General features: G+C 50.3%; 1 protein-coding gene across 10 annotated transcripts in view; it reads right to left on the reverse strand.

Moving 5' to 3' along the window:
- ELN (elastin) overlaps positions 1-11,348 on the reverse strand; it is a 62,896-nt gene extending 51,548 nt beyond the window's left edge. For 3 of the 10 annotated variants that reach the window (XM_059717528.1, XM_059717530.1, XM_059717524.1), the window contains exon 1: positions 11,144-11,348. In XM_059717528.1, coding sequence (XP_059573511.1) covers positions 11,144-11,222 — 79 coding nt within the window. In that variant the 5' untranslated portion in view covers positions 11,223-11,348. The remainder of the gene's footprint in view (positions 1-11,143) is intronic. The other 7 variants (XM_059717529.1, XM_059717522.1, XM_059717531.1 and 4 more) reach the window with 5 other exon arrangements.
- Positions 11,349-14,541: the final 3,193 nt, after the last annotated feature.

The following is a 14,541-nucleotide window of genomic DNA, read 5'->3' on the forward strand; positions in this document are numbered from 1 at the left end:
CAACTCTACACCTGGGAAGCATATTTAGGGAGGGGCTGCATGGGTCTCAAAAGGCCCAAATCCACTCCCCTCTTTGTTGGCCTAAAATTAGTTTCATAACCAACACAGATTGCTACTTACGCAGATTTTAGATCCCACTGCCCCTGGTGCAAACTCATTTGCCCATTTCAGCATGTCCTGAAGGAATCTGTTACACTTACTCTGTGGCAGCCCTATTTTGCCTGAAAAAGCATGCAATTTCGTGTAAGCTCCCCAAACTTCACTCAAAAAGAAAAGCAACTATTTCACACCAGACAGTAGCCATCACACTTTAACCTAATGGGTTAGTGGTTTGGGCACTTGCAAAAGGAGTGGGAGACTCAGGTTTCCTTCATCCTGAAGGGACTTGAATCCACATCTTAACTTTCCCACAAAGCATCCTAACCACCAGACCACAGGCTAGGCAGGATTAAAAGCTTCCTGTGGAAATGATCTGTTGGGCAGCCAAGGAAGATATATGAGACCAGAATGGAAGCAAACCAGGGGAAACCTTGAAAGGGAGGGACAGAGACACTTGCAGCCCCTACACCTGCTCCCATTGTTGTCTATAGCATGTATCCAGTGTCTACTGCATCCACAGTTCAGCAAAAGTAGGGGCCAGGGCCCTCTTCAGGCTTTTCCTCTTTGAGAAGGAGATGTTAACAGAGGACTAGGCAAAAGGCCCTGGAGAACAGAAAAAAAATCTCTTCAAGAAACTGCAGTCCCTGCTTCTCTCAACAGGAGGTGCAGTAGGGAAAGGATCAAAGAGCTGTGGCTGTGTTGAATTGTTACAGCCTATCCTGGTGGCAGAGCTGTACTGCTAGCTATCATGTCCACAGTTGGTGGTTAGTTGTGAAAAAGCAGGAGTAACTCTGATAAGTAAGCAGTCATGGACCGAGCAGTGGCAGCACCACTGGCATGTGGTGGGAACAGCAGTTGGCAATGGTTTCCCCTCCTTAAAAGCCACATATATCCTTTGAAGGTGCTGTGACATGGGGAGACCAGGTCACCACTATAATAAGCCTGCCCAGCCCCCAGCCATGGGTCTACAAATCCTCAACAGCAGTGCAAGCAGATGTTAGAACAGGGATGGACAAAATATAACCCATGAGCTGGATTTTGTCTAGCCTGCAGTGGGCCCTTCAGCCCATCCCAGCCCAGGCATGGGGGGAGCCCAGGCTGTTGCACATGAAGCCAGTCCTGCCACCCCTGGGTGCACAGGGGGGCTGGAGCAGCATGGCAGCCAGACTCGCTTTCTGGCAGCCCTTGCAGCAGCAGCTCCTTCCAGCTAGTGATGACAGTAGCAGGATTGTGAGGTTGAGAAGCTCTTAGTCATGAAGTGGCACAAAGGTGGCAGTTACAAGAAGGTCATCAAACACTTGGACAAGACAGGAGTGCAGTTCAGCAACTGTAACTGTGACTGAGCAGCCCTCTTCAGGATCTGCTCTGCTTACCCCAAGGGGGGGGGGGGGGGGGGGGGGCTAGAATAAGTGCCTTAAACATAGCCTGCCTACTTTCTTCCTGACCGGAGCTAGGGACAAACATTACACATAAACCAGTTTAAGTGATCAGAAACTGGTTGACAAGAGGGCTAGGGGCAGGGGCATGGCAGACATCCTCCTGTTCCTGTGGGCCAAGTATATGAGCCAGATCTGCAAACTAGTGACGGACATGGAATCCAAAACCACTTGCCTGGTGAGATATTTTGCAGGGCACATCCTGAGACACTGGGAAGCATTCACCCCTACCAACCATAGACAATGGATCATGGGCTCACAAGATCCTAAACCAGTGCCATAGCTTGTATGGCCTGCAGAGCACAGGCCCTGTGACCATGAGCAACTACAAGAAGATACAGGAGACAGTGAGGCTGAGGAACATCACATTGCCTGTGGACTTGCTCCCAGGCGACACATGCCAGGCTGTGCGGGAGCACATCGACCACAAAGACCTGTGCAAAGATCACGAGGACTTGAACTAGCTAGTAGCTCACTGAGCCCTACCAATGAGGGCCCAGAGGCATAGAGAGTGTCAGCTGCCTGTGACTCAACTGCCACAGAGCCACTGAGACGATCGACCACCTCCTCTAGCTCTGCACCTGCGCCAAGGCGGTATGGAAAAGGGTGAAGCAGCTCTGCGAAAAGGTGACCAGCGTCAACTGGCTAACCAGAAAAGCAGTGCTGTATGGGCACCTCATTAAGCACCAGGAGAACCTGTCAGCCTGTTTCGACCAGTTTGCGTCCTGCATCAGGAGCGCCCTGTGGAAGGCCAGGAGCCTCCTGTTGTACAGACACACAGACATAGAGGTAGTAGGCTGTGTGCAAATGGCTTTGAGTGAGCTCCAGACCTACTACCAGTAATTGGTAGTGGAGGATGGAGAGGGTGCAGCCAAAGCCACCTGGCACAGAGACACATGGCACAGGACCTTCCAACTTCCCCCTAGCAGGGAAGGGGGCAGTGACAGCGAGGAAGAGGAAGAGACAAATGGAACTGAGGACAGTGACAGCGACAGCAGCAGTGGGTCCTCCAGTGACAGCGACATGGACGACCCGTTAGCGGAGTATATGACCCCGCAAGTGGGGTGGGAATGAAAGGAAGGGGTCACCTGGTCTGAGAGACCAGAGTATGTTTGTTTGTGTGTGTGTAGCATGCGGTGTGGATATTGTAATGGGTCTGGGTGGTCAGCAAGCCTTTGTACGGGTTTGTGGGATGCACGGGTGTGGTTAGTTTTGTAATGGATTATGGGTTTTCGTTGTGGTGTGATACTCGGAGTGTAGAGATATATAATGTGTATATATATATATATATATAGAGAGAGAGAGAGAGAGAGAGAGAGAGAGAGAGATTTTTCCAAAAATAACCAACAAAAAAAAAAGTGATCAGAAACTGTTTTAAACCTATAACAGACCTGTCGTTCAGTGCACATAAACCAGTTTGAAAATGACTGAAACCGGTTTGAGATAAACCTGGACGAATGTAGTATTAGGCTTAACTGATTTGGCTTAAACTGGTTTAAGTATTGTCTGTCCCAGACCCCCTGCTGGTTTAAGTTAAACCAGACTCCCCCAGCATGCTCTCTGGTCTGGGCAGGGCTCTGCTTTCTGCTCTGGGCTGGCCCCTCCCCTCTGCTCTCTAGCCAGAGCAGGGGCAGGGCGTGGCCAGATGCTAGCCTGCCATGGCCCCTGAGGCAAATTCTTCCCTCCATCCCCTGCCCCCTCCCCCCCAAACCCCATGGACCACAACTGGAGCTTCCTAGCCCCAGCTGCATCTCCACGGCTTGCCTGCAGCTAGGCAGGGATGGAGTCAATTCTTCCCTGTCCCCTCTCTTCTCCGGACCGCCAGGGTGGGGGCATTGGCTGCAGTCTCAATCATCGCACCTATGTGCTGGAGATGTAGTTAAGGAAAATTGCAGACAGCTTCACCAAAGAATGCAGAGCTACATTTACATTATAAAGCAGAACCTGTAAAAGGTGAGAATACCTGAATAAAGCCTTTCTGAATGCCTGGCTGTAAGGAGACATGGGGTTATGTAAGACTTATGCAAAGCTTTCTCTTATCTTCCTCATTTATATTTTAAATTAGACTAAATTGTATATGCTGTGTTGTTCTGGGCAGTATCTTAGCTTAGTTGAAGATTTTTGGTAGTTCCCTGTTGTATGCTTTGCAAATTGCTGTGTTCAACACATGCTTGCTTCAGAGAAAGGACTTTTTCCCCATCCCCACTCCTCAGTCTGGCAGAAGCTGCCCCCCATGCAGGTATGTGGCTGCATTTCCTGATTTAACAGAGAATATCTGTCCAGTTGTTAATCAGTTTAAGCTATGCAGCTTAGACTAACCTGCAAAGAGTGAATCAATTCAGGCTCAGGCTTTTTGAATGCCTGGATAAACATGTCCAGTGGGATCACATTTACTGTGGTCAAAATCAACAAAGACACACAATCAATTTCTGTCCATCCTGGATAGGCCTTGTCAGCCATCTTTGGACAAGATAAGAATCATAGAAGATAGTCATCCTCAACTGTGAAAGATTGATGAAGACTGCCTATCCCAGCACAAGATGCAGAGGGGAGTGATGGAGTGTTTCTGTGGGAGGTCACTGTTTGGTCAGGATGGGCTCCCAAGGCATGTGGTCCAAGCAGAGCAAAGTGGATTACAGAGAACAAAGGGCTCTCTGTCCATCCTACTCACCTCCACAATGGCTCTGACAGTGGAAGCTGTTTCACAAAGCTGAGAACAATGGTGTCAGAAGTTGAAAATCCCCTTAAGTCCCAAATATGGGATTTGCTTGGGTCTTGTTACACGTTGCACTTTGAGCTGCTCAAATGTTGATTAATGTTAATGCTAGCTTGAGTTTGGAACAGGCACACCTTAACACTAAAAGCCTTCTCTGACTGTCCCTCACCTGCACAGCTGGTGAGTGGTAGCCTGACTAGGAGCTACAGCTGTGAGTTACCACTATAGGGATGGTGACCAAGGACAGACTTCTATCTCTGCTTTAGGTGCAGAGAAGGTGTGAGAGATGAGTTGGGGGGGGGGGAGCACATGAAACTGGGAGGCAGACAGTTATTGGGATGGGGGTGTGTAATGAAATGAGAGGTGGAAAGGAAATGGGGTAGGGGAAGGGTAGTGAAATGAAGGAAGTCAGCCATTATGCCACTAAAGGTTAAAATAAAAAAAGTAAAGTAAAAAAAAAAATTAAAAGAAACAAAGAAGTAAATTAAAAAACGTCTCATGTTCTAATAAACTGGGATTTTAGATTGGAGTATGAGGGGTGCTTCCCAGGGTGGCTGGGACATGGGAACGGTGAGGGAACATGCTTTTGGGAGAGCTACTACCTCTGCCCCAGGGATCATGGGGACCCAATCTAAGCCTCTACCTTCTGCAGGTCATTTGCATGGGGTTTCACCCCTGGGGGTGGGAAGGCATCACGCCCAAGATCAGGATGAGGAGTCGGCTTGGTGCCAGAATTGCCCTCTGGGCCATAGAGTTCAGGAGGTGGACAGACGGAACAGGAGGGTTGGGGAAGGACACTGCATCCTGGGATGCTGGAAGAGTGCAACTTGGGTAGCTCATCTGTAGGGAACTACCCACAATAATGGAAACTGAGTTGCGCAACACAGATCAGAGATAAATCTGCCCTGCAGTAGTGCAACTTTAAGCTGCCTAAAGTGTACTTAAAACTAGTTTCAGGTGTGAATATGTGGACAATCCAGGAGTTAAGAGATCCAGGAGCCACCTAAAATTAATGTGTAACAAAGCCCTTGCCTTTCACAGCCTGACACTTCCCTCCAAGTTACTTAGTGAGCTTGTGACCATCATGTGTCGATTCTTCTCAAGCAAGAGCCTTATAAGCAGCTTGCATCTTAATCATCTTACTGCTGAGCTGTCCCTGTGGGGAGGGAAAAGGCATTGCCTTTTCAGCCACTTTGGGATTGCAGGAATGACTTAGCACTCTTGCATTCACCCCAGCAAGGCTTACAATGCCTAGCTGGAGGCAGAGTGGGGAATATATACAGACCAACAGAGCAGGTATAAAGCTACACATTTCAGACCCATGTACATCTTGCCCCGGGCTTCCCCACATGACCCTAGACCCTGGCCTGTCTCATGAAACCATTGCCATTTTTCTAACCCAAGTTTCTCATTTCTGTAAGCCCAGCAGGGGCTGGTATCCTATGAGCAGCCCCAAGGAGGAGGTTTTGCACAGGACAGATCTGAGGAGTTAGAAACCAGTGTCTTCCTATCTTGCCTTGGAGAGCGCAGCATGGGCAAAGGGGGTAAACCTTTTTGGCAGGTGTACCACAAGTCAGCCCTGTACCTTCCCCAAGTACTACTCTGATCCCCTTTCCCTGCTCAGTCTACTGCCCTGATTTTTTCTTTGATGCTTATCTGCTGCTGTGCTGTCTGTCCCCTCCCTTATCTTCCATGTGCTACACACTTGTGCTGCCCATGCCACTTGGGGCCCACATGCTGCAGGTTAGCCACCCTTGTGTGGCAGGGGCAAGCTATCATGCCTACTCCTGTCTACACGTCTGCCACCCACCTCTCTCATCTGCTATGCCTTAATGTAATAATATTGATGTAATAATTAGGTGGGAGGTTGCTCATTATACACCCCAATATTTGGGGGGGGGGTGCTATCCACAGCTCCATTCCACCCTACACTGCAGCCCAAGCCTCGCAGATGGCATCTCAGGCAGTCAACTGAACAATCCCCTTCACCTATTAGCTGTGACCCCTTCCCTGGGACCTTCAGTTTCCCTTTAAGCCTTGATCCCATCTCAGGCCAGTTGGGACCCTGAGCTTCTCTGCTCTATATGGGTGCCCTTTGCAGTGGGCCCCTGGCCCTTTTGACCCTTATCTGGGTCCTGGCCCCCCACATTGACCAGTCAGGTCCCTAGGGTTAGGTCTAAGCCTCCTGCCTGCACTCAGGGATTAGGGTCCCCCATTCCTAGCTCAGGTGCTTCAAAAAGCATGCCTGGCTCCACAGGGTCATTCACCCCAGCAGGCTCAGGCACTTCAAGAAGCTTACCTGGCCTTCCCTGGATTAGATGGTTCACATGACCCACCCAAAGGTGAGGGCTGGGGTTAAGGCACCCCTATCCACCTTTCACCAGGGTGGTAACTGGCCTGGCATTTCCTGGGGGCTCCCATGCCACTGGGAGCCCCACCAGACCACCCACTCCCAGTAGGATGCAGTTTTAGGTTATGCCCAGGACTAGAGCCTCCTGCTCCTACCTACAAGATGTTCCCATGCAGCGCCCCAGCCAGGCCATACTTCCTGCCTGCCTCCCAGAGGGGAGCTGCTCTTGTTTCTATAGGTGGACAGAGTTCTAAAATGGCCACCATAATCAAACACCTGCTGAGTGTTTGATCTAGCCCTTAAAGTGGCAGGCACCACCAGTGACCTGCCGCACCTTGGTTTAGTTCATCCTTGTTCCAATTACTCAACAGTATTTCCAGAATTATCAGCTCCTCTTAACTGGTCACTACTTGTCTTCCCGTTGGAATGATAGCTGAACCAGAACTTTATTCCAGAAATTCCCACATCCAGTTGTTGAGCAGCTTTGTGATCCAGCCTAATGAAGCTGTGGGCACTCAGCACCTTGCAGGATCTGACCACTGTAAACAGCTATGCCTACCCCATAGGTAGGCTCATTCTTGTCAGCTGAGCCCAAGTTGTCACAATGCTGTGTCACTTGCAGAGCTGAGTTACAGGCTGCTCTCCTGAGGTCAGCAGGGCTACAAAGCAGGCAGGATTTAAGTCCAATTCTGAACTTCTTTGAAACCAGTGGGTCAGCAATTGGCTGTTCCAGAAACCATCAGCCTCATGCAAGCATGAAACGTCTCCTGAGACCCAGGTTGGCTGAGGGACATGCCGTGCACTGGGACTGCATTCAGGCAGCCAGAGAACTTACTAGCTACAGCCAGTCCCAGCCAGTCAAAAGCTACCCATGTCTCAGGTGACTAGCTCCCAAGCACGCAATGCTCAAGCTGGGCTTCCTTCAGCCTCCCAAGCATATGGGCCTCCCTGCTGCAACATCTCCGCCAGAGATATTCCTGCAGTGGGGTAGGAATCACCTCACAATCCTGGATCAAACTAGACTTGCACTCTACCCCACCCCTGGAGGAGTCCCTCTGCAACCCAGCCCAAAGCTGTTCAGAGAGCTTGGGGCTGGAGCCAACTCAGTGAGGCCAACCCCTTGAGATCACCAATCACCCCTCAGAGCAGTTCAAGGAGTGTGCTGGGGCCTCACATCTGGGCCAGGTAAAATAGGGCCACCCCACTCCCACCCATACCTTACCTCAGGTCCCAACCTGATCCACCCTATTGCATCTACATCTTCATCCACATAGCTGTAAGTGCCGCTCCCCTAAATCACAGCCCCAAATGCCACAGCCCACCCCACATCACAGCCATAGTTCTCCTGCCCCCACTACAACTATAGGCTCCCCACTTGGAGGTCTGTGTGGACTCAAGGTTGAAAGGGCAGGGGATGATGTAGTCCAGGGCTGGGGCACCTTGGTGGTACTGTGGTGGTACTTACACAATGTCTGCTCACAAGCAACCCATGCAGGCTGCAGACAGGGCTGTTATTTCCTTACTGAATGAGCGCTAAGGGGATAACTCCCCTAACTGCTCCACTAGCATGGGGCGGTCCCTGAGACCAGACCTCTTTGAGGACAATACTAGTTCCCTCTGTTAAACCCGGGAATATGCCCCAAGCAGCAGGTACAGCCCAACACTGAGAACTGGAGCTGGGCCAAAGGCCACAAACACTTTTGAATTGCTAAAGGGCTCCACCCCAGAGCTGGCTGCTTCCTGGGATTGTTGCAGCTGGCAAGCATGAGGGTCCTGACAAGGGAGCAGCCACTTAGTAGACTCAAAAGAACAAGCTCTGAACTAGTAGACTGCCAGTATTCACCCCAGAAAGCCAGGTCCAAGAGCAGCATGCCCACAGGGAGTGAATAAAAAGATATCAGGTCCAGTCAAAGGCTCAAAGCCTGGCCCTGGGCTGCTGTGAGGAGACACTAGGTTACAGGTCCTTGAGAGAATGACAGTTCGGCAAGAAACCTGGTGCAAAGCCAGCACACTGGAGCATGGGCAAACGAGGGCAAAGCACGGGTAAACCTTTTTGGCAGGCATACCACAAGTCAGCCCTGTACCTTCCCCAAGTACCACTCTGATCCTCTTTCCCTACACAGTCTACTGCCCTGATTTTTGCTTTGGACCCTGTCTGCAGCTGTTCAGGGGACTAACTGGCCTGGACCTGCTAGCCATGGGTTTATCCTGCACTCTCCCCAGATCACAACTAGCTGTCGCTGGCATCCCAGGAAGGCACAGGATCAAGAGGAAGCCAGGCATTCCCCAGCACTGGCACAAGGAGTTTCTGGCTGCTGAGAATGGACCTGAAGGGGTTTTCTTTGGGTTGGGAGGAAGAACCACTCAGACAATGGCTACTTCTCCTATACTTAGTCTTGCCAGTGCTCCCAAGCCTCATACTGCCCTGCAAGTGTCCCCTCTCTCCATGCTCACTCAACCTGCCAGTGCCACCTCCTGTCTTTCCCACAGCCCACCCCATTCATGCAGCCCTGCCAGAGATCCCCTCCCCCTCTCCTAGGCAGTCCGTAATAGAGAAGTATTTGAGCAAGATGTTCTGTGTCCTGGGCTTTGTGTAAGGTTATACTATATAAGTGGACGGTCCCTTCTACCTATAAACTTAATGCATCTACCTACTGAGGTACTTTTGTGACTCCCATAAATGTGGTATTGGAGCACACCACAGTCTTCAAAGTCTTCATTTATCCTCACAAGTCCACTGAGAGGTTAGACAGGACTATATCCCCATGGTGTTGAGGCACAGTGGCTAAATGACTTGCCTAAGATCACACAGTCAGTCTGTGGCAGAGCAAACAGTTGAGCCACAGATGCCCAAGTCTCAGGTTAGTTCCTCCACCCTATCTGTGCCCTCTCCCCCTTCACACAGCCCTCCCAGTGCCCTGTCCCCAGGCTCCCTGCAATGAGCATCGAGAGGGACATTCTGCAGTTTCATCCTCTCTTCTGGCATTGATTTTAGGGATCTGAGCACAACCAGGATAATGTGGAATTTGCCTCTCTCACAGTTACATTACACATACACGCACAATGATACCCTCTATGTCATACACACAGTAATACAAATGTTTTGTATTACATACCTACAAATGGTAAAAGTGCTACACACAGGCTCTCCCTACAGACAAACTATGGCTGTCTCATGCTCTCACACACTATCACTGACAGTGACACACGCAGGATGTATCTACTTCTCCAGCATGCATACACACACATTGGCAGAGCAAGTGTTACACACAGCGCTACATATGGGCTGTGTCTTTCATATCCGCATCAAAGGAGCACTGTCAATCATACATACATACCTTGGAGAGATATACACACACAGAATCACACACACACCCAAGTTACACAAAGGGTCATCTCTATCGCACACATGAGCACATGCACACACATACATATACATCAGGTTGAATACAAGTGGGCTATGTCTATCATACACTGACAGTGCTGCTTACAAGTTGTGTCATATGTACAACAAGTAATACACACAAGTTTTATCCTTGTCTCTCACAGTGATCCACATGTGTTGTGTCAGGCTTTGGCAGTGTGAGCTACAAGAATGTGATCTCTTACATGGGTTACATCTCACACAGAAACACTAACACATATTGTGGCTGATGCATTCACTGTCATAGTCACACACTGTGAGATGAGAGTGATACACCAGGGCTGTCACACACACAGAGTAATGCACACATGGGCTATACCAAACACGCACAAGCACACACACACTAAAAGTGATACACACAGCTTCTGTCATATGTATATTGACACTGATAAAGGGATATATATAGACCATGCCACACAAACACACTGAGAGCAACACACAAAGGATGTCAGACACTAAGCATGAAACACACCAGTTATGTCCCAATTGCAGACATAAGTTAACTGATGCACTCTCCTTGTCCCAGTCACACACACAAGCTGTCTGGGTCCGGGCCCATCATGCTGGGAACCAGACAGACCCCTGGTCCCCTGAACTCCCTGTCTGGGGCTGGGAACATGTCTGCCTGTGTGCTAGGGAAGAAGCCATATGACCTCTAAAGTTTCCCTCAATAAGTGCCTCATACCTAGGTAAGCCAGACCCCAGTGCCATCCCCAGAAGCAGGGAGCAGGGAAGATTTCTGGCCAGTGACCCTTGGGTTTGGGACCAATGCTTGATCTGCCCAAGACTTTCCCTGATCACATCTCCCTTGTGCATGGGTAGCAGGGAGCTTTTCTGCCCCAGCTGGGACTGGGACAGACTTCTTCATTCCTCCCCACTGGGTGAGCTTAGCTCCTGGGGCTGTAGATGGGATGAGTTGTTCCGGGGGGGGCAGTGGAAGACAGCCTCAAGCAAGCAACCTGGACAGCAAGCTAAAGAGGCAACTTTTCTGGATGCCCCATTACAGCCCCTGGCAGTACTGTAGCCCAGGTGCCCAGAGGAGTCCCTGAAGGGCTATGCCAGGCTTGCTGTTGAGCTGCCCATTCAGGTGAGGGAGAAGCAACCCTTTCTTTTCTTACCTCCTTGCCAAGAAGCCTGGAGGATGGAGAGGAGGAGGAGGACTCCGGGAAAGAGGGATGCAGCTAGCTGCCTTGCCATCTCTTGAAGCAATGCCCCAGTCCTCTCACAGCCAGTGTGTTTTATCCCAGAGCTGCTTAATTGTTGCTTCCAAGGATGTGAGGGGAAAAGGGGTGGGGGTTGGAAGGAGGGAGGGGAAAGAGAGTGAGAGAAGGGGGGGAGAGAGGCACAGGACACTACGTCATTATAAAAGGGCAAACACATAAGCCTCTCCAGGCGATTGAGCTTTTTTTTCCCTTTTTAATTTTTCTCTCTTGCTGCTCTCTCCAGTTCTGGTACGTCTCTGCCAAAAGAGTGGGGAAGCTGCCAAGAGAGCCTTCAGTGAGAGGAAGGGGGAAGGCTGAGCCTGCCAGAGCACTCGCTCCATCCCCATACCATAATGGCCAGTCCATATATCGCGTGGCCAGTGCCACCTGGGGGCTGCAAGCCCCAGAAGTGACTCTTGGACCTATTCCCAGCCTGTTCACCTCTTCCCGTTCAGCCCCCAGCAGAGGAGGTGGAGGGCTCTGAAGTCACCACTAAGTAGGTGTCTGGGGAGAACAGGGGGAAAGGTGGCGGAAATTAAACATTAGAGTCCCAAGATAAGCTATCTCTAAAGGGTTTGCTTTGGTTCTCTGTGCTGAGTGTCTGCAGCTAAGGCTTTGGGATACTGCCAGCTGGGCCCCTGCTTTCCCTTCTTACAATTGCTAATGTTGTTTGTGTTCAGACATCCTACACCTGGACCGGTGCTTTCAGCTGCAGGGTACCAGGGTCCTGTATGGTGCTGCAGCCAGGGGGAAGGCAGGGGGAAGAGGTATCGAGACCATAGCGTTTAACCCTGCTCTGTCCTGAGTCCCCTTCACTTTATCAGGCTGCTCAGCCCATCGTGTGACAAGGTGCCTATAAGGACATGAGTAGTTCAAAGTGGTCTCTGGTGGGCAGAGGGGAATTCCCATCTGCAGGATGAGCAGGTGAAGGGCACATTTGTTAGATGATGGAGCAGTAGGGCCATGTAGGAAAGGAGGGAGGGGGATGGGGGAAGGGTGGCTGTCACTCCAGGGACAGGGAGTGGGTTACTTGTGGTGCAGGTGAGTGCGGCTGGTCATGATCTTATGAGGTTTTAGCAACATCAGAGAGCCACAGGGGTCCATGGGGACAGAGGAGGGAACAAACAGGGAAGCAGGCTATGAGCAATAGTAACTGGAATGGAAAGACTGGGGGGTGGGGGACGTTGTGTGGTGAGAGGGACAACGAAGGGTAGCGGTGGAGAAAGATCTGGGCTATGGTGCTGGGCTATTGTTGTGAGCCAGGTTGCATGGGGTGGAGGACAATTGAATGAGGGGTGGATGTAGGAAATGTCCTAACTGCTGCAGTCCCTCTGTGTCAAGAACAGATGTCTAATGGGACAGATCATGGAATAAACAGACTGTGCGCCAGGCTGCCATTTCCCTGGCAGCCATTAGGGGGCATCCACAAGGTGTTCAATACCCAGGAATGAACATTTCCCAACACGCATCTCAGGAGAAACCTGATTTTTATGATGAAAATGATCTGTCTGCTGCCCGAAGCTGCTGCTATTTATTTCCTCCCTCCCTGAGTGCAGGGCTATGGAGAGAAGCCCTCTAGACCAGTGGTTCTCAACCTTTTTTGTAGCAATACCCATTTATAAACATCAATGGCCAGTCCTGACCCAGTGCCCCTCACTCCCAACTCACTGCCCCCTGCTCCCAGCCCCCAAGTGTGTGGGGCAGGGTGTGTGTGTGTGTGTGGGGGGGGGGGGGGAGACATAGGGGGCCCCAAGCAGCCCCTTTCAGGCTGTAACGCTGCCAACCTGCAAGGCAAAAGCCACGGTTTCCCACATATTCTCCTTGAAAAGAGAATCCATTTTTAAAGTTTGTTCACAACCCTGTCGTATATTGTTGCAACCCATTTTTGGGTTGCGACCTATGGGATGAGAAATGTTACCCCAGACCCTCTCCCCAAAGGCCAGGTATTCTGGGGCACAAACTGTTGAAGAAATCCACAGGGCCCTTAGGGACATGAGACCATGAAGAGCTGCCATGGGGGAATGAAAAAAACTAGCTTACTTAGTTCCTTCTGAATCAGTGGGGGCCAATCTTTGGGGCAGGAGTGCCACACATTAAGCCTCGCACCCTGAGTGCCACTTAAGTCCCCTTCCCTTGCCCAAACTGTTGCTTTGCTTTTCTGCTCTTTGCCCTATCTGTCTCTGTGTTCCCTGTCCCTTCACTGATCTGCTGCAGGCCACACACAGAGGCTCCTTCTGTCATGTGTAGCACTTGTGCCATGGGTTAGCCAGTCCTGTTCTAAATGATCCAAGAATATTAAGGCTTCTGCAGAGGGCCCCTAAATCAAGGCACCTAGCTGAAGAGGTGGTAGTTAAATCCTTGCTCAAGAAGGCACAAGGGGGTGGGGAATCTCACTTCTCCCTTTCCTGTAGGGAAACTGCTGATAGCTAGGACCCCAGCAAATCTGCAAGGCACTCTGCAAATCTGAGTAAGATTTTTGCACTCTGTTCCTCAAGCATGCAGGGAAACCACTTGAAACAGGCTTTGAGCAAATACTTACAAATACTTACTCCACCTGCTCTATTTTTTCACTCTGCAAACCCACAACTGTGGTGTAGAACAGCTGTGGCTGTTGACATGGGCTGTGGCCACAGAGCAAAGGGCATCCTTCAGGAGGGAGGGCAGGGTTCAGAACAGCAGGGGGCAGAGCAGACTGTAGCTGGCTGGAGCCTGTAGTGGGCTCTTGTTGCTGAATTACATAATGTTTGAGCAAAACTCATACAGTTGTTAAACACAAGCTCTGTGCCTTAACAAGAGCAACAACACATGCTGCATTGAGCGGATGGATTTGAGAGCAATTGAGAAACATTTTCACTGTGATCCCAGATACTTGAATTGCACAGACTCGGCCAACAGGGATGGGTGGCTTGAAACCACCACGAGAAGGAAGGTTTGAGGTAATGTGGAAGAGGGTCTGGAAACATTTCAAGAACACATTCTTTCTGTACATGACTGCAGAGCGTGCGGACCAAGTGAGCTGTACCAGCAAAGTGGCATTATTAGCTGTAGCACCAGCCTTCAAGCTCTCATCCATCAACAGAACAGATTTTGGCAGGACAGTTGAAAGATCACTATGTACCTAGAAAGAATAAAACCAGGAAAGGTTCCTTCCTTAGTCTAGAAACTAAGTAGCCTACAAACTTAAGGCTAAAATGTCAGTCTTATGGTTTTAGCTGTATAAGAATCCTTGATTAAAGATAGGCTGGTAGTGAGCTGCCCAGTTGGGAACCGTTACAAGCCTTTGCTCCAAGATTACAAGCCTTTGCTCCAAGATT

Source organism: Alligator mississippiensis, chromosome 14, assembly GCF_030867095.1.
Source record: "Alligator mississippiensis isolate rAllMis1 chromosome 14, rAllMis1, whole genome shotgun sequence".
In the NCBI taxonomy this organism is placed as follows: Eukaryota; Metazoa; Chordata; order Crocodylia; family Alligatoridae; genus Alligator; species Alligator mississippiensis.